The sequence below is a fragment of the Lactuca serriola genome, chromosome 5, assembly GCF_051521515.1.
Source record: "Lactuca serriola cultivar US96UC23 chromosome 5, Lser_US96UC23_V15, whole genome shotgun sequence".
Lineage (NCBI taxonomy): Eukaryota > Viridiplantae > Streptophyta > Magnoliopsida > Asterales > Asteraceae > Lactuca > Lactuca serriola.
The window spans coordinates 150,237,144-150,256,462 of NC_136412.1; the positions used below are offsets into that span (position 1 = coordinate 150,237,144).

Consider the following 19,319-nt stretch of genomic DNA (forward strand, 5'->3'; position numbering starts at 1 on the left):
CCCACCAATTAACAACCACACACAACTAGCATTCTACACCATATCAACCCAAGAAACACAAGTAAAAAACAGTTTAGACCCCCAACAACCAAAAGACGATGAGTTGTTCATACTTACATATAAAAACAATTTTTTTAATAAAAACCAAAGATGATCAACTAACTATGTTTATATTTTAGAGAAAAATGTCCCCAATAAAATGGCATTCGAATTCCTGAATGATCATATTTTGTAGTGAAAGACAACTGATATCAGTATGAAGAAGAATCAAGAATGAGAAAAAACCGTTTAATGATGAAAACTGAATTTGTTTTTTATTAAAAGGTATTATCCGTATAAAATTTATATGTTCAGGGACTATTTATGTAAGTTACATTAAACAAAATGAAACATTTTATCAACTCCCCCGATAACTGCCGAACTCCGATTTCTCTCATTTGATGATTTGCTCGATTTCCCCCCACAAACTAACAACACCGTTGCCATTCCTCCTACTTCTCCCCTACTAACCCATTCTCTCACCATGGATTCCGGTCCTCAGTCTGCCGTAGACGGCGGTGGCGGCAGATCCAGTGGAAAAGTCTATAAACGGCGGCGAAGCGCTACCAGAAAGACTCCATATGACCGCCCCACTGCGCCTCCCCAACCAGAAAGCCCTAATTGGTTAAATGGACTTGTTTTCCCTGCCAAATTTGTTGCTGGTGGTGCTAGTAAACTTTTTTCGTCAATTTGGAACCCCAAGAGTTGGGCCTCGCATTCGTCTTCTTCAGACAGCGATTCTGATTCAGGTATAGAATATCCGAACTTTTTTTATAGTTATGCAGTAATTGGTCAAATATGAGGACTTGTTGAGTGTTAAATTGGCAGAAATCACAATGACACATAGTTTAACCTTTGTGATTTTTGGATTCTTATTGTGCTAAAAAGGGATATATACGAATTAGGGCTAGTTACATATGTACGATATAATTATGACAATCCGGAAAAAAAATTGGTTTGATTTCGCACAAATTTAAGTAAAATGTTTGACTGTTAGTCATAAAGACCATACACCCTGTAACATCTGGCGTTTAAATTTCTTGTTTATTGATTTGGTTATCAATAATTTAAATTTGTTCTCACATGTTTTCACAAAGGTGCTATAGAAGATGAATCTGAAGATAATGGAAATCTTTCTGATGGGGGTGTTGAATTGAACCAGGTAATTTCAAAGTTCTTCTTTTGTATCATGGAACCCTAGCTTTATGGCCACACTTAATGAGCCTAAATGTATATATATGTCTAAGTAGTATCCACTTTTATTATACCAGAATGAAGGCAGTTCATCTGGAAAGAGTGAGATTTTATATTTAGTTGAACAACTACTTATGCTCGAACGCTATTCAAGGTAAGATACTCTTTTCCTCTCCCATTTTGTGGTTTCATTTCATAACAATTATATTGTAAATGTTTTGTCTTTTGTTTTCTACTTATGTACATATTTTACAATTTTTTAACAGGGAAGAATGTGATAGAGTAATAGAGATTATCAATTCACGAGTTGTAGATTACACCATGGGAGATGTTGGAACAAGTAAGATTATGAGGAATATGAAAATCTCTAATATTACTGTTGCTTTCTTTCTTGAATTTGGATATATGAATATGATGTTGTATTTTGTTAACAGAGAGTCCAGATACTCACAACCAAGTAATCATGGAAGCAAGAAAAGTGATTACAAAAAACATGGTTGGATCAAGTTCAAAGTCAGACATGGAAAATCACATTCATGGCTCCAAATCTGTTACAACAACACCAAATGTTAGTACTACCATTTTGCAGCTTATGTTTTTCTGATTTGATCAACACCTTCTACTTATTATTACATTGGGTATGATTTAATGCATGCAACAGAAGGATTATGTTTCTAGTGGATCATGGAACATTCAGGATGAAATACAACGGTTGCGATCAAAGGCAACAGAAGATCTGTTAATTCGCCATGAATCACCAAAACTTGACAAGATTTTGGAGGTTGTTAATGTTAATGTTAAACCAACTATGGAACCACAACCAGAGGATGAAATTGTAAATTTGGCTTCAGAGGGGGGTACTTTAGGTTTAGGCCTCTCAGGTTGGTATCTTTGCCTAATATCTCCAGATGATTCTATACAGATTAAACAATTAGTATAATTTTATTTACATAAATCTCTCGCCTTTCCTTTATTCCTTTTTTTCTTAATTTCAGATTTGACAACCACTCAAGATCATGGGCCCACCGAAGCCTTTTCATCCCTGCCAACCATCGAGGAACAAAACCAGGTAAAATTTTGCCAATTCCATATGTGAAAACGAGCTTTCTAAGGCTATTTTTTATAATAAGGGCATTCTTGTCTTTTGCATAAACCAGAAATCAAGTCCCATCTTTTTGTCTCTCAGTGTCAGTCCAAGACACCACACACACTGAGACTGATGTGAATGAGACAAAAATTGTAACTTTTTGTCCCAACCGAAAAGGTGGAACAAGATATGCAAAAGACGAGAATGCCCTTGTCGACCTGATTATGAAAAATAGCCCTAGAAAGCATGTAAGAAACGGGTATGTTAAGTGTTAACATAATATAAGAATACAATTAATTAATGATTCCCTTGATAATAATAATAATATAGGAAAAAGAGGATGAAGATGATGTGAAATCAAAAGTGGAAAGGAATCATGATGTGAATGGTTCACAAGGAAGCTCAAACACAAATGATCCGTCTGGCTTTATTAGAACAACAAATAGCCCGGTGACACGGGCAATGGCAAGAAACAGGAGATACAATCAAAACCAAAAGGACAAATGATTGGTTGGATTGTGATTGTGATTGTAAGTAGCTGCTACTGACTAGACAAGACAAGACAACACAACACAAGACAAATGTTGGTACAAGTTTTAGGGTTTATTGTGTCAATGGATGTAAACTTTAGGGGGGTTTGTTGTATCATTAGTAGATGTTAACTTTTAGCCAAGGGTTAGGGTTAGGGTTAGGGTTAGGGTGGGTTTATGTAGGTTTGAAAAACTAGTTGTGTGTTTAAACTAATTTAGTCTATTTGTATGATGTGATGTGTAATTTGGTAGGATATTGTGAAGAGGAGTTGTGGTATGTACTAATATGCACTATGATGTAATGCAACTTAAATGTGTGTTGTAGTTTCATGGATGTTTAATGATTGAAATAAAGTTATTTTTATAGCCAACTTGTTAAAAATATACTTTTTTTGCATTTTAATTTTTATAGAGGTAACCAATTACGAAAGTTGTTCAAAATAGGTTACCGGGACTTGATATAGCATGTTTTATTGGCTACCCTATCACTTAGCCAACTTTCACGTGTAAAATTCGTAAAACCAAATTTGTGTATGTTCTTTCTAAATATTTTACATACGTTGGAAAAAGTGAACTTGTATAAAATAATATATTGTAATGTTTTTAGAAAAAAAAAAAAAAACTAAAGAAAAACTAATCGCTTGGTCAACGTCATATTTATCAATCACAACACATTATAAAGAAATATGCATATATAGGTAGGATGATGATTTGTACACAATATTAAAAAATGTTGTGTTCTTACAAGTAGGAGGATATTATGTGGGAAATAGAATACAACCACCATTCAAAAAAATTTCTTTTGAGAAATTAGTCTTTGAATTTGACTTCTAAAATTGTCACATCTACTACTAACCTTAAAATTACTTCAGCTTTATAATAAATTTACATACATAAAAAAATTTATAATTGAAGACGTTTCATATTTTGAAAGTACATGGTTTTTTAATATAGAATAACCTAAATGGAGATCGTACAAAATTTTAAACAAATTTAAAGATAATCAAGTATTTGATCACACAATATTCCCCGACATGTAATATCTTGAATGAAAATCAGTTGTACAATTAATGTAAAGCCCTTTTGCTAACTTTACTACACAAATAAGCATTTGACCCTATATGTAATGTAAACATGATATTAATAATAATATATTTGGATGAGTGATATCATTAATCAAGACTATCACCAAGTTGTTTTGGTTCTCTACATATAATCTTGGAAACAATTTTATGTTCAAATTCAAAATGTGTTGAAATTTCAAGATTAACTAAACCAGTAACACCATTACTCAATATTTGTCCTTTTATTTTATCACACAAAAAAAAGGAATATTCAACAATGTCAAAGCATTACTCAAGTAAAGTTCACTAAAACTAGCTTCATAAAGCTCCGAGTAGTGTCATTTCCGTTTTATATACAATACATCAAGGCCATCAATGGTATGTATTTATATTAGTCCCGATATAGAAGACTAATTATTGTGCATCAACTTAACAAATTTCTTTTCCTTTTTTTTTACCTATAAATTTGTTTAGCCAAAAAAATATTTGATGGCTTAATTCTATACAAATTATGTAACTATAACTTTTTTTATACCTCTATGAACACGTGTGTCAAAAAAACCCGAATCATTTATCGGATAATACAGAAGCACTCCATGAAAGCATGAAATCACGAGCAGCTGAAGGCAAGTCTGCAAAAAAAATCAAATTATTCATAAAGTCAAATTATCCAAAAAAGGAAAAAAGACAAGATAATAATAAATATATATATATATATATATATATATATATATATATATATATATATATATATATATATATTTTATAAATCATACCTCTGACAACCTCCAAAGCAACTGAGGGAATGTCTATTTGATCTTCAACAAGCCTATACACATCCACAAGCTACAAAAAAGTAAAAACACACAATAACATGAGTTCAAACCTACACTACACTACACAAAAGACCAAAATACCCATCGGGTTATACAATACCTCTTCAATATGAAGCTTAGAATCCTCTGTTAATGCAAGAAGAAGTTGCCTACGTATTCCTTCATCAATCAAGAAAAGCCGAGCCCCATCTTTAATCGTGTCCGTTAGATCCAACTTTCTTTGAACCTGCAGCCCTCTCGAACTTTCCCTGATCCAAACAAAAAAGAAAAAAATATTACTTCAATGTGGTGAAGGGTAAAACGGTAAATTCCCACCTGGAGATAAGATAAGATCTTACGTGCTGTTTCCTTGGTATGCAGGATTGCTGCTCATTTTTGTTACATTCTCTTTTGCCAACACGATTAAGTTTTCGAGCCTCTTCCATTGGAAAAGACCATCTTTGAACAAAACCTAATAACATAAAAGGAATAAATAAGTAATTAAAGATTTTTTATAAAAAAAAAATAAAAAAAAAAAAATTTGAAGGGTTTGTAAACCTGACCTGAACAAGGCGTTCACGAAGAGCGGGATTTGGATCTGTTAAAAGACGTTTTGCAATGTATGGATATGCAACCTGTGAAGTGTTTTGGTTATTAATATGTAGACAAATAATAGTAATAATAATAAAAGGAAATTTACCTCAAGAAACTTAAAATCTGGTTTTAGTGTGAAACAGATGCCTTCTTGAGTCAATAAAGAACGAATGACAAGAGAAAATCTTTCTGGAATCCGAATAGGGTATTGATACACAAGTTGATTGAATTTCCCTATTGATACACATAGGTTCATAATCACATATACATTATTTATAGTGGTTTAGTTAGTATTATATATATATATATATATATATATATTATTACCTGTAACACTTCTAAAATTAAAATCAGCTAATCCTTTTCCTGCAGAATTCTGCCAAATAGATTCCAAAGCTGGAATAATGGGGGAGACATCTGTTCCTTTAGCAAGAAATCCAAGTCTTGTGAAATCATATGCCATCTCAGCATAATCTTCATTCACAGCATGGACAACAGCATCGATTAAAATCTGTTTATTTTGCTGAACAAAAACAAAAACAAAACAAAAGGTTGATTTTTCAAACTACAAAGCTCTAATACAAATAAATGAAAGTAAGATGTTATAACAAACGAATAAACAATACCTGGCTTAACTGAGCAACATTCCCAAAGTCCACATAAGCAATACGTCCATCCCGCATGGCAAAGATATTTCCAGGGTGAGGATCACCATGAAACAAACCAAACTCAAGCAATTGTCTCAAAGCAGCACTAACACCAACAGTCAAAAATCCATTTACATCAATCCCAGCCTCCTTAATGGCCTGAGAACCAAAAAAAAAAAGTAAACATGTTATAATACATCATCAAATATTGTTTGTGATATCTTCTTTCCAAAAACATTTTTACATGTTTAGCATTCAAACCTGTGGATCAGTACACCGGATTCCATCAATCCATTCCATCACTAGAACACGTGAACCAGAAAGCTGTCTGTATGCCCTTGGAATTTTCACAGTTGGATCTCCTTTGAAGTTTTCAAGAAAATCTTCAATGTTACGTGCTTCCTAATCATTTCAAAAATCAAAAAATTCCAATTGTTAAAAAGTTAATACCCATGTGTAAAATGAGCTACCTTGATGGTTCCATCAGGCTCTGTTTGTTACACAGGTTAGGACAAGACATGACAGGTTGTACTGTGTTTGATAAAGGTGGGAGGGTGTGTAAAAGACAAGAATGCCCTTTTTACCCTGATCATCAAAACTAGCCCTAGAAAGCTTGTCCAGTCCAGTGTAACAAACACAGCCTCAAAGCATGAGATTATAATCTGAATACTACCAATGTATAATCAAGCTCCTCCAGAAGCTTCTCACCAAATTCATCAACTATAAGCTCTGCATTGCAACCCAACTTCTGTAAACTGATTCCATTCAGGAATGAAGCAAGTGTCCGGAACAGGAATAGGTCCCTGTATATTATAGGCTCTATTTCAGGCCTTTGGACCTGAAAAAGTAGCAGAAAAGTTAAACAAAATAGTGATTTAATAAATCACACAATGTTGGAAAGTTAGAATGATGTTTTTGACCTTAATAGCAACATCCTCGCCTGAAGCACGTAGAGTAGCCCTGTAAACTTGACCTAAACTTGCAGCTGCTATGGTCTCTGATGAAATTTTGCTGAAAACAGCTTCAAGAGGTTGACCTAACTCCTCTTCTATAATGTTGAAAGCAACCTAAATATCATTGTTAAACCACTCACAGCTTAAAGGAAATATAGGGTGTAAAGAACATGTTGTGGTGCATAGACTGGATATATGAGGTCATTACCTGATTAGGAAAAGGAGGAACATCATCTTGAAGAATGCAAAGTTCATTCATGTAGTCTTCCCTAATAATATCAGGTCTGTTTGCGAGAACCTGTGAGCAAGTTACAAAAGAGTCAATACATCAAAAGAAATAAAAGCAAACTACAATTGTTAAAGAGTGGAAAACCTGGCCAGCTTTGATGAAAGAAGGACCCAAATCGCATAATAGATTCCTGAGCTGCCTAGCACGAAAAGGAACAACTTCTTCATCACGACCAACTAGATAATCATACACCAATCTTGTCCAGTAGAATCCCAACTTCCAAACAATCTCAACTCCTCTTCCAACCAGTGATAAAATCGCACCTTGTGACTCCAACACCTTACTTCTAACCTTCATACACAATTCAAAACGAGATGAACAATTATTATTGATCATAGAGAGTGTATGTCAAATCCATATACATACAACAAGGTATACTCACAGTATCAGGGGTGTACTTTCGAAACGGAATACAAACACCACGCTCGATATCTAATTGCTCTAACGCACTGCTACTAATGGAGGCATTTGACGACGATTGCAATTCCTGTTCACTCCGGCTACCTCCGTTCACGGCAGCACGACCACGAGCAGTGGATGCCGCCGCTACCGCCTTAACAACCTTCAACGTTTTCCGATTACTGGAGCGACGATTACGAACAACAGCAACAGGAAAACGGGTGATCCAAGTTGCGGACACACCAACAGGCGAATAACAACTGGAATTCAGAAATGGTTTGGGTATATGATAACTAGTGGTACTCATTTCCATGAATCGTGATCCAAGGAATTTAAAATTGAGGAAAAAGATCCTTAGGAGTATGAACTGAATGCGAAATTGGGGAATTTGGTTGTGAAGTTTTATGGGAATGTTGATGATGCAAAATTGCAAATGATGATTTGGGGGATTGAGTGTTCAACTGAAAGACTGCGGTTGAAGGTGGATAACAAAAACGATTAAACGAATAATGGAAGAGCATTAATTAGCCACGTGTACACGTGAGAATGGCTGGAAACTCCAGGAAAATTGGCCCACAAGCCTTTTCAGAAAGTTATTCGTTCGATCACAAAATAGGACAGAAATGAAATCAGATCAAATTAAAGATAAGCTAATTATGTTCGCTATAATCAATCATATCATGTCATAATTTATTTCAATGTTACTATCTTGAAACAAGTTGTCATAAGTCGGTGAACATTATATGAAGTTCCGGTGCTGTTTTATTTTTCCTAACTTATTTAGTTTTGTGCAAATTTTGTTAATTTGTAAGTAGTCAAATAGTTTTATCTAGCTTATTAGAAGTTGGTGGTTTAAGCAGGTGAGTTGCAAGTTAGAGGGGCTAATCGGACAAAAGCTTAAAGTTGGTAGGCTGTGACTCGTTTTCTTGGAAAGATGGAACGAAACACGACCTTCTACCAGGTCGCATGGATCTATTTGTTTGATCCAACATATTTAAGTGGCTGTTTTAGAGCACCCTCTTCATCCCATGTTGCTCTCATTGAAACCTAGCTGCGATATAGCTTTGTAAACCCTAATATGCTTTGTGTTTATTAGTGTTTCTTGTACAATCTTTAGATCTTAAGCAAGTTAATCATATGGATTAACTTGCTATACATTTGTAGTTATCTTTATGAGTGTGAGCCATTACATAGTGAGATCTTCATATGTAAAAGTATTGTGAACGGGTTCATCGAAGGGATTTAAATCTATCACTATTGTAAAATAGAAGAGTTCTTTGATTCATACCCATGGATGTAGGTCATATTGACTAAACCACGTTATTTCTTTGTCTTTTTATTGCTTTTCCGTGATGATTATGTAACACCATTACGACATGCAAGGAAATCAAAACAAATTAACCACCACTTTTCCCTCCGCCTGTCATTCCCACACTTTCAAATGCCCACTAGGCATTAATTAGTTTATTCTACCGAGAGATGATGTTTGTCATACAATAATCACGTTGTCAGGGTTACTTGGCTCAAAGTATGAATGAACAAAGAAATACTATAATTTAAGAACCCAACATAACCTCTTTCTGAACTTATATATGTCATTGATCAAGTAATTATAATAGACACAAACAACCCTCGATTGGTGACACAAAGGGAAAACTATCATGTATTTGGTTTCATATCATTCAGTTGATCAAAGCATTCTCAAATAATTACGTTTTTTGAATTAAATAACACTATGTTTCCAAATTCAGTTACGTTCACACCATAACCCAATTTCCCTGCAATGTCGGTACACTAAACATGGTTGTTGTTGGCATCTCAGATGACTAACTCAACGACGAGAAAAAAATAATAGGTACATGTTCCAGTGCAATAGGAGTCACTCAAACTTCCACTATTTCTTGAAAATATCCATTAAAAAAACATCAAGATTTTGTTTGGCATGAATTCTTCAAAACCACAAAATTATCATCCTAATCATCATTCTTGTTCACAATCTTACACTAGTTTTAGGTCCTACGACGATTCTAGTGCATGTCTAATTTTGAGGAATTGGTTTATATCATTTAGAGTGTCTAAGGAAAAAGAAAAATAATGACCTACAACAAATATGGTTAAATGTAGTTGTGTGTGAGAGAGTGAGTAAGCAGGTGAGAGAGTAAATGAGAGCAAGACTATGCACAACATGTAAACCATAAGCAGTTAGAGTAGAATTATGTATAATTTGGGGAGAGGTGAGAGATAAAATAAATCTAACCGGGAGAAAGAGGTCGGATAGATTTCCTCTCTTTAAATGTATAAAAAATTATAAAAAATAGTTATAAACGAACAATTAATTATATAGTCCTTGCTTTGCAAAAAGAAATTTTATTTTTTTTAATTGTATCGTTGTAAATTCTGTAAGAATATTAGGGTTTTCATTAGGGGTGAGCAAACCCAAACCAAGAAACCGAGAAACCGAAATCGAAAAACCGAAGCCGAAGCAAAACCGACGGTTAGGGTTTAAATTTTTTAAAATCCGAAAAATCGGGTTCGGTTTCGGTTTTTAACCAAAAACCGACCCATCCAACCCGAGAAACCGACCCATACTTAAAACCGACAAACTGCCTCAAGAAACATATCGATCCAACCCGATAAACCAACCCATACTTGATTGTGTTTTGGTTGTAATAGACTATTTCGATATTTGGTTGTAACTTATAATAGACTATTTGTTGTAAGACTCATGTTTTTTTTAAGTATTTAACTTCAATTTGGTGTTTTTTGAAGTATTTAATTTGTTGCTTCATTTATGGAAAATAGGTTAAAACCTAAAACCCATGGGTTTAAACCCAGAACTCGTGAGTGTATGGGTTGAACCCAAGAAACTGAAAAACCGCTCAAACCGTCCTTAGAACCCAAGACACTAAACCTACCAGAAACCAATCTTATTAGGTTCTGAAAACTAGAAACCGACCATTTATGGGTTGGGTTGGGTTTGGGTCCAAAACTGACCCATGCACGACCCTAGTTTCCATAAGGCTTTTTAATTCATGTGATAGCAATGATAATTTTTCTATTTACATAATGAAAATTTTGTTGTAAATACATCTATAATTCTTTGATTCCTTTTTGAATCTCTATACTTGTAATTCCCTCGACAAAAAAAATATTTTCATTTTTTTTTTTGTACATAATTATGGTAACAAAAAAAAAAAAAAACCTAACCAAAACTTAAGGGTCTTTAACATAACTTCCATAATATTTCAGGCCATTTTTAAATTCTTCATAACTTTTGGGGTCGAAATGAAACTTTTCATCAAGATATGACATGGCGGCATTGTGGCCTCTTATTGGCGGAATATCAGATAAGCCAACGTTGGCCTTGGCACCACCAGGACGGCCACCACCACATCCTCTCAAACCCGACATCCAGCGCCATTGTTGTTCTTCTCCATAATCTGTTTCTGAATCAACAATGGCTTCTTCTCCTTCTTTCTCGTTGGTTTCCTTCTCACATGTTAACACTGAACCATCCTTTATTCTACTCTCAAGTCGACAAAATCTAGTCCCACTAAGCCCTAAACGACAATGCCTTAGAGTTTTTCATCGTCGAGGTCGCAATAACAGCGTTATCAGTGCTTCGGTGTCATTTCCGGCGCAAGAGGTATCGTCGTCGTCATCGCAGCGCCGGCCCGATGAACTTGCAGCCTCCATTTTTTCGAAGGTTTTATTTCACTCTCTCGTGTAATCAATCGTATTTAGGGTTTTGCTTCAGCTTATCAACACGTAATTAACATATGAAACAATAAAGTAAATAACTTTCTGACACCATTTTCAGTGAAGCTTTAGGTTGCGATTCTTGATCTTCTAGCTAATCCTCTCTTACTTATGATTGAACAAGGATTCATAATAATTTGTAGTGTTCAGTGCCCAGTCGTTATCCTATTAGGAATTAGAATCTCAAGTCTTCAAAAATGGATTTCCATAAAATTGTGAAAAAGCTTTCAAAATCACATTATATGCCAGTGATGACACTCCAAATCATAATCGACCTATTGAATTTCTACATACGTTCTTATTATTTGCAAATGTAAAAAAAAATCACATTCAAACATTCCAATGGCACAGGCACAATCTCCGAAGATCAGTTACATATATAAGAACATGATCCAAATTTGATGAACTACATACACAACTTTGAGCTACTTTGATGTTGGTTTATTAGTTTTAATCTTTAAATATCATGAACTTGGTGACCTTAGTTGTATGCATATATCTAAATTAGGTTATGCAAACAGATCGAGGAGTTACATTAACAAGGGAACAACACCTGCAAGTAGCTGAATTGGCTGGTGAATTGAGTAAATATTGTGTAGATTCACCAGTCAAATGCCCCTTGATTTTTGGAGGTACACTTTTATTTGTTGATGAGGATGAAGAGAAGGGCATTTAGGTCTTTTGTAAAATCTTTACGGATTCATGAAATTTTATACAGATTGGGACGTGGTGTATTGTTCAAATCCTACATCACCTGGTGGGGGATTTAGAAGTGGATTGGGACGCCTTGTTTTTAAAACAAATGAAATGATTCAAATTGTTGAGGCTCCTGATATTGTGAGAAACAAAGTATCTTTCTTGGCTCTTGGTTTCCTTGATGGAGAAGTCTCCTTGAAAGGTATGATTCCATCTTTTTTAAATAGAAAGATATTATAAAGCAAGTTTTTTTTTTTTTTATTAATAGGAAGACAAGTTTCTATTTAATATTTCACTTACTAGTTTTTCATGTTTTTGCAATATGTAGGGAAATTGATAGTTCTAGATGAGAAATGGATTAAGGTGGTGTTTGAGCCACCCGAACTTAAGATAGGATCATTAGGGTTTCAATTTGGAGGTGAGAGTGAAGTGCAACTCGAGATTACTTATATTGATGATAAGTTGAGGTTAGGGAAGGGATCTCGAGGCTCTTTGTTTGTTTTCCAAAGGAGAAATTCCTAAACAACATAATCATGTCTAAGCATGCTTTATTGTATTGAACCAATGCCATTTTTAGCATGATTTTTGTATGGTGTATACTTGTATTTTATGTGTATATAAATATATAATAATAATAATGTAAACATTCATCTTGTTTAATTATATCTTTATTTTCAAGTTGTTACTAGTTTACCAACTTGAAACCCAAAAATTAGGATGTTACAAAGATTTATTTCTTGTATAAACAAAGATCCACTCAAAATATGACAATCCGTACATTTGAAAAACAATACCATATTTATAAAACAAAAAAAAAAAAAGATGATCAGTTTCAATTCTATCAAAAAATAATGCAAAAATAGTAAAACATTGTGAGGGTATTTGTATAATTTTGTGGCACTATAGTATGTGCTTTAGTTGCACATATTTTTTGTGACGCTACAAAGTTTTTGGTTCCCTCCTATTTTCCCTGCTTTTATGTCTAAACTTTTAAAGATACCAAAAATCGCATCAATAACATCTCATAAATACTAAGTAAAAATTTTTATTTTTAAATCGACCAAACCATCATTCATTCATTTCAAACTATCAAATCTATGTCAATGTGGAAAAATATTTATCAGAGTACAATCTCAAAATCATAAAATGTTAAATATTGGCGGATGCGATGCAATCATGTCGGACTCTTCCCTACAATCTCAAAATCATAAAATGTTAAATATTGGCGGATGCGATGCAATCATGTCGGACTCTTCCCTTTTAAACAAGAAGTACCTGAAAAACATTTAAACATAAATCGTAAGCACAAAGCTTAGTGAGTTATTCAAAATACCACATACCATACATACACATCATACATACATATCATACGTACATATCAACCTAAAGCTATAACGGGTCTATTTCACCCCTAAGTCCCTTCTGACTCCTTCGGTATCTTTCAACCGATATGGGTCTATTTCACCCCTACATCTAAGCATACAGTAATACTAACAAGAGTCACAAGCACAACGAGCAGATACAGACATATCAGTAAGTGTCACAAAGACAATTATTCTCTTACAACATAATCCAAAGGGCCGACATTGGTGCCTTCGACCCCCAAGTACAGTGAGGATACTCACCTATCAAATGATGATCAACTACTGTCGCTCCTACTGCCATGAAAACATATGCTATATACCACCTATACAACCATACAAAGTACATCGTTAACTTACCTTCCAAAACTAGGGGTTTAACCAAAAGTCAACGCAAGTTAAAAATCAATGGTCAAAGTCAATGATCAAAGTTGACTCGCCATGTCGTGGCCCTCAAACGACAAAACATACACAATTTCCCCTAGTCGCCACGTTGTGGCAACCTAGGGCCACACCATGGGTACTGGGTTCAAAACATCTTAACGGGTTAAGCCGAATCATTCGATTTCAAAGGTTCCAAGGCTCAGATTGGTTCGTTATTATAGTTTGGATGGATAAAATTTACAACTTTATCTCCTGAGACTCTCCAAGAGTTCTAGATCTCAAGTCTTAGGTCCAAAAAGTCACAAACATGGCATGGGCTCAACCAAGAAGCACTTAATCCCTTAAGTCTCAAACCCATTTGCTCCAGGAGAGCTTATAACACTAAAACCAACTTACAGGTTGGTGCTTTTTAGACATACATGTCTTGGACTCAAATTACGTCAAAATGGGGATTATGACCAAAATCTTATGCATGGATCAATCAACCAACCAAACTTCAAATCCAAACCATGAATTACTCTAAATAATATAAAGATTCATAAAGTTGTAACCTTTATGAAATATCACCATCCCAACTAACAAGATCAAGAAGAATATGGGACAAAACTCAAGATATAGCAACCTATTATAAAAAAGGTAGAGCTTTGAACACTTACAAGGGTCTAGAATCGAGTTAGGAAGGGAGATGGGGACTTTCTTTGATCCTTGGCTTACTCCTCCTTGCTTCTTCCTTCAAAATCTCCTAAAAGCACTCAAGAAATATTCAAAATGGAGGAAAAGGAATTAGGGTTTCTTTAGAGCTTAAGAGGGTGGTGGAGGCTGAGGGTGAGCAACCCCTAGCCTCTTCATTCCTTTAAATAAGGTGCAAAATTAGGTTTAATACGTTAGCGACGGCTATGTCGTGGCCTTTAGTTACCACGTCGTGATGAGTCAAAAGAGACACGCGACCAAAAATGCCTTGCCACGCTGTGGCGATCTTTCCCTACATCGTGGCGACTCCCAAAATCAAACTTTAATTAAATAAAAATATACCTCAAAAACTAGATGTTACAACTCTCCCGCACTTGAATCAAACTTCATCCTCGAAGTCCGTTGCTACAAATAGCTCCGGATAGTGCTCCTTCATCTCCTCCTCAGGTTCCCAAGTCCACTCTGAGCCTTTCTGGTTCTGTCATTGCACCTTCACCAGGTTCACCGCCTTGTGTCTTAAGGCCTTGGTCTTCTTGTCGAGGATCACAACTGGGCTCTTTATGTAATTATAGTGCTTGTCCACCTGAATATCCTCCAAAGGCACCACTGTGGAGTCATCGACTGAACACAGTTGAGAGACGTGAAAAGTGTTGTGAATCTGACTGAGCTTCTCGGGTAGCTCCAAATGATATGCTACCCTACCCACCCAGGTGATAACCTGAAAGTACCAATATATCGGGGACCCAACTTGCCTCACTTCCTGAACCGGATGACACCTTTCCAAGGTGACACCTTCAGGAGCACCATGTCTCCAACCTGAAAATCTAAATCTGATGAAAACTTATCAACATAACTCTTTTGTCGACTCTGCGCGATCTACAACCTCCCGCACACCTGCTGGATTAACTCGGTAGTATGGAGCACCGCCTTTATGATGGGTTTGGAGCATTCTAACACCCCTAAGTGTACATGCAACCCTAGAAAACCTTGGTTCTATTTTTGTCTAAAATACATGCAAAATATGATTTCCAAGGTTCATAATCCTATCTAGCATACATGGGGAACTTTTAAACTAAAAGATGGCTAGAATTACATACCTTGTAGTTGATTTGATTCATTGAAAACCTTGAGAGCCTAGCACCCCAAGTGTGATGCCTCAAATGCTTCACACAACACCAAATGCTTTGGAATAACTTTAGAGTATGTATAACACTTGTAAAAATCGGCTTGCCCTCTCTTGTTCTTAGTGTAGCCGATTTTGGTGAGTATCATGTTCCTTATATAGTGTGTCACATCTAGGGTTACACCATGTAAACCCTAATGTGACATGACTCTTCATTTCCATGACCCATGGGTTTGTAACTGCCATGGAGGATCCTATGGGTTTAACCCAACTTGATAATCCATGGAGCCTTTTAGCCCACTATACAAGTTATGGATGATTTACATAATCAACCCATATATTTAATTAGTCATCTTTTGATCACTTAATTAATTCCAAATTAATTCTTGATCAATACTAATTAAATAAAACTATTAATATATTAGAACTTATAATATATTAATAAACCATAAGTGTTATTTCTCTCATTTAGTCTATCCAAATGCATGATGCCATGCAACCCAAATGGACCATGCCGGGTCGGGTCAAGTACATACCAAATATAGTTATGGACTTAGACACCTTATCCAATAGTCTCCCACTTGGATAAGTCTAATAACTATATCTGTAAGTATGACTTCAGGAACCGATCAACAATCGTAGCTCTTTCAAGGTCTCTCGGAACTGAGAAGATGATGATACGCCATTTAAGATAAGTGATCATATAATCCTCTGTTCTAGATATCAATCGGACAAATACATGCTACAATGTCTTACTTATTTTCTAACAGTTTGTTTCCCGATTTCCGATTTGTTTGACATAGAACTAAATTGAATACATCAATTTGGTTCTGACCGGGCCCGGTACATAGGTCAAAACAAAATCATCGAGGGGCCCGGATATCGCTTCTAATCCAAGAAGGAACAGATAAACTTCGACTCATATGCTTATTCTACTACTTGTTGAATCACACACAAAAGTATGTTTTATAACATCGAGTTACCAATGCGGTTTCATACGATCAATGCATAACCAACTCATAGGAAACAAGTCATATCTCTAGGTTTGAAGACTTATATGATATTACTGTCTCACGATCACTCGAGATAAATTCCATGAAGTGATACCAGTGAGCGTGAGTTGAATCCAATGCTCAGAACTCATGTGAACTCATGAGCGTTGTAGCCATGTCAAACAACTTAGACCTCTGCAACCAACTCATGACAGTCTTGATTCGTACCTACTTCCAACATATGACCGACTGTGAAGAATTCGAATAATATGATATGCCAAACATAATTATTCTGGAAGTCAAAACATGCAAAAGAAATATAGTAAACGATTGACAAAAGATAGCAACACTTTACTCATAAATAAACACAACTTTTATTCATCATCAAATGTCAATTACACTTTACAAATTTCAAAAATTATCTAACTACTAAAACTAATATCATCCTTCAGCCCTATGCTCTGAGCATGCTGGAGATGCTTAACCCGACTCAGTCCCTTCGTGAGGGGATCTGTTGGGTTCTCATCCGATGATACCCTCTTTGCCACGAAGAGTCCTTCTTCTATTCGATGTCTGATGAAATGGTATTTTTTGTTGATGTGTCTAGATCTCCCGTGATCCCTTGGTTCCTTGGCTAAGGCAACTACACTTTCACTATCACAGAAAATTTCCATTGGCTCCTTTATAGCTGGTACAACTCCAAGGTCTCCAATGAAGTTCTTCAGCCATATCGCCTCCTTTGCTGCCTCACTTTCTGCTATGTACTCTGATTCGCAAGTTGAATCAACCGCTGTCTCTTGCTTGGAACTCTTCCAAGTAATTACTCCTCCGTTTAAGGTAAAGACCCAGCCTGACTGAGAGCGGAAATTATCCCTATCAGTCTGAAGGATATCATCACTATACCCTACAACTCTCAAGTCATCACTCCCACCGAGGGTAAGGACCCAATCATTAGTCTTTCGCAGGTACTTGAGGATGTTCTTTACCGCAGTCCAGTGAGCCTTGTCAGGATTCCCTTGATATCTGCTGACCATGCTCAAGGCAAAGGCCACATCAGGACGAGTGCAGGTCATAGCATACATGATCGAGCCTACTGCAGAAGCATAAGGTACTCGAATCATTTCTGTTGACTCGGCCTCAGTACTCGGGCTCTGAGTTTTACTCAGTCTGGCATTACTCTGGATGGGTAATTCTCCTTTCTTGGAGTCCTGCATGCTGAACCTCTTCAGCACCTTATCCAAGTAGGTATTCTAACTAAGTCAAATTAGTATTTTACTCCAGTCTCTCAGAATCCGTATACCTAGAATATAGGCAGCTTCTCCTAGGTCTTTCATAGAGAAACACTTCCCAAGCCAGGACTTTACTTCCTGCAGGGTTGGGATGTCATTTCCTATGAGTAGTATGTCATCCATATACAGTACCAAAAATCTGACTATACTCCCAATAGCCTTGACATAGACACAAGATTCATCTTCACTCCTTGAAAAGCCAAATTCTTTAACTTTCTCATCAAAGCAAAGATTCCATCTCCGAGGTGCCTGTTTCAATCCATAAATGGATTTCTCGAGCTTACACACTCTATTAGGGTATTATGTACCGACAAAACCCTCTGGCTGACTCATGTAAACGTCCTCAGCCAAACTTCCATTAAGGAAGGCAGTTTTGACATCCATTTGCCATATTTCATAATCATGAAATGCAGCGATGGCTAACAGAACCCTAATGAACTTAATCTTTGCTATTAGTGAAAAGGTCTCATCATAATCAACTCCCGAAGTTTGAGAAAAGCCCTTTGCAACCAGTCGCGCCTTATATGTGTGTCATTACCATCCATGTCGGTCTTCTTCTTGAAGATCCATTTGCACCCAACTGTCTTACGACATGGTACATTGTCAACCAAGTTCCAAACTTGATTGTCATACATGGACTGTATCTCGCTGTCCATTTCCTCTTTCCATTTGGCAGACTTGGGGCCTGCCATGGCTTCCGCGTAACTGTTAGGTTCATCCAGACTTACCAATGTCTCATCACTGATAAGTGTCTCACCTTAAGCAGTAATATGGAAACCATAATAATGCTCAGGTGCAGTCCTAACCCTTGTGGAATGCCTTAGAGGTACAAACTTGTCAATTAGCTCAATAGGAGTTTCCTTTTCAGGTTGAGTGCTAGGGTTTGAAGTTCCTTCACCACTTGACTCTTGAATTTCTTCAAGGTCAATTTGCCTCCCACTGTTTTATTGGCTTATGAACTCTCTTTCTCGAAAGACACCCCTCCTTGCTACAAAGACCACACTGTCACTAGGTCTGTAGAAGAGGTAACCAAAGGATTTTTGTGGGCAGCCGATGAAAATACACCTCTCACTTCGAGGTTCGAGCTTATCATGAGTCTCGCGTTTCACGAAAGTCTCGCAACCCCAAATCTTGATGTGGTCTAGTTGGGAACTTTACCAGTCCACATCTCATGAGGAGTTTTGGCAACTTTCTTTGTAGGGACCAGATTAAGGATATGGGTGGCAGTCTCTAAGGCATACCCCCAAAATGAGATTGGTAGCAAAGCTCGACTCATCATTGAACGAACCATATCCAACAAGGTTCGATTGCTCCTCACAGCCACACCATTAAGCTGTGGTGTCCTGGGAGGTGTCAATTGTGAGATAATCCCACATTCCTTAAGATAGTCGAGGAACTCTGTACTAAGATACTC

At 36.2% G+C, this 19,319-nt stretch overlaps 3 protein-coding genes across 3 annotated transcripts; 2 read left to right on the forward strand and 1 right to left on the reverse strand.

The window, feature by feature from the left end:
* The first annotated feature begins 395 nt into the window (after positions 1 to 395).
* Positions 396 to 3,216, forward strand: LOC145053099 (protein KAKU4-like). The gene is made up of 8 exons (XM_079001077.1): positions 396 to 788; positions 1,137 to 1,201; positions 1,311 to 1,387; positions 1,500 to 1,573; positions 1,668 to 1,801; positions 1,895 to 2,114; positions 2,229 to 2,302; positions 2,651 to 3,216. Exons 1-8 carry the CDS (start codon positions 524 to 526, stop codon positions 2,825 to 2,827), a joined length of 1,086 nt encoding a protein of 361 aa, XP_078857203.1. The 5' UTR covers positions 396 to 523; the 3' UTR covers positions 2,828 to 3,216.
* A 986-nt stretch (positions 3,217 to 4,202) lies between these two features.
* ACDO1 (Protein kinase superfamily protein) lies at positions 4,203 to 8,073 on the reverse strand. The gene is made up of 14 exons (XM_079001079.1): positions 7,595 to 8,073; positions 7,297 to 7,503; positions 7,132 to 7,221; positions 6,891 to 7,037; positions 6,644 to 6,808; positions 6,232 to 6,372; positions 5,950 to 6,129; positions 5,651 to 5,846; positions 5,430 to 5,557; positions 5,293 to 5,364; positions 5,089 to 5,201; positions 4,851 to 4,998; positions 4,691 to 4,760; positions 4,203 to 4,546 (listed from the first exon to the last, which is right to left on the reverse strand). The coding sequence occupies exons 1-14, from the start codon at positions 7,922 to 7,924 to the stop codon at positions 4,482 to 4,484; spliced, it is 2,052 nt and encodes a 683-aa protein (XP_078857205.1). The 5' UTR covers positions 7,925 to 8,073; the 3' UTR covers positions 4,203 to 4,481.
* Positions 8,074 to 10,947: 2,874 nt separating this feature from the next.
* LOC145053101 (Plastid-lipid associated protein PAP / fibrillin family protein) lies at positions 10,948 to 12,726 on the forward strand. Its single transcript, XM_079001080.1, has 4 exons — positions 10,948 to 11,317; positions 11,879 to 12,002; positions 12,089 to 12,268; positions 12,395 to 12,726. Exons 1-4 carry the CDS (start codon positions 11,069 to 11,071, stop codon positions 12,586 to 12,588), a joined length of 747 nt encoding a protein of 248 aa, XP_078857206.1. The 5' UTR covers positions 10,948 to 11,068; the 3' UTR covers positions 12,589 to 12,726.
* Positions 12,727 to 19,319: the final 6,593 nt, after the last annotated feature.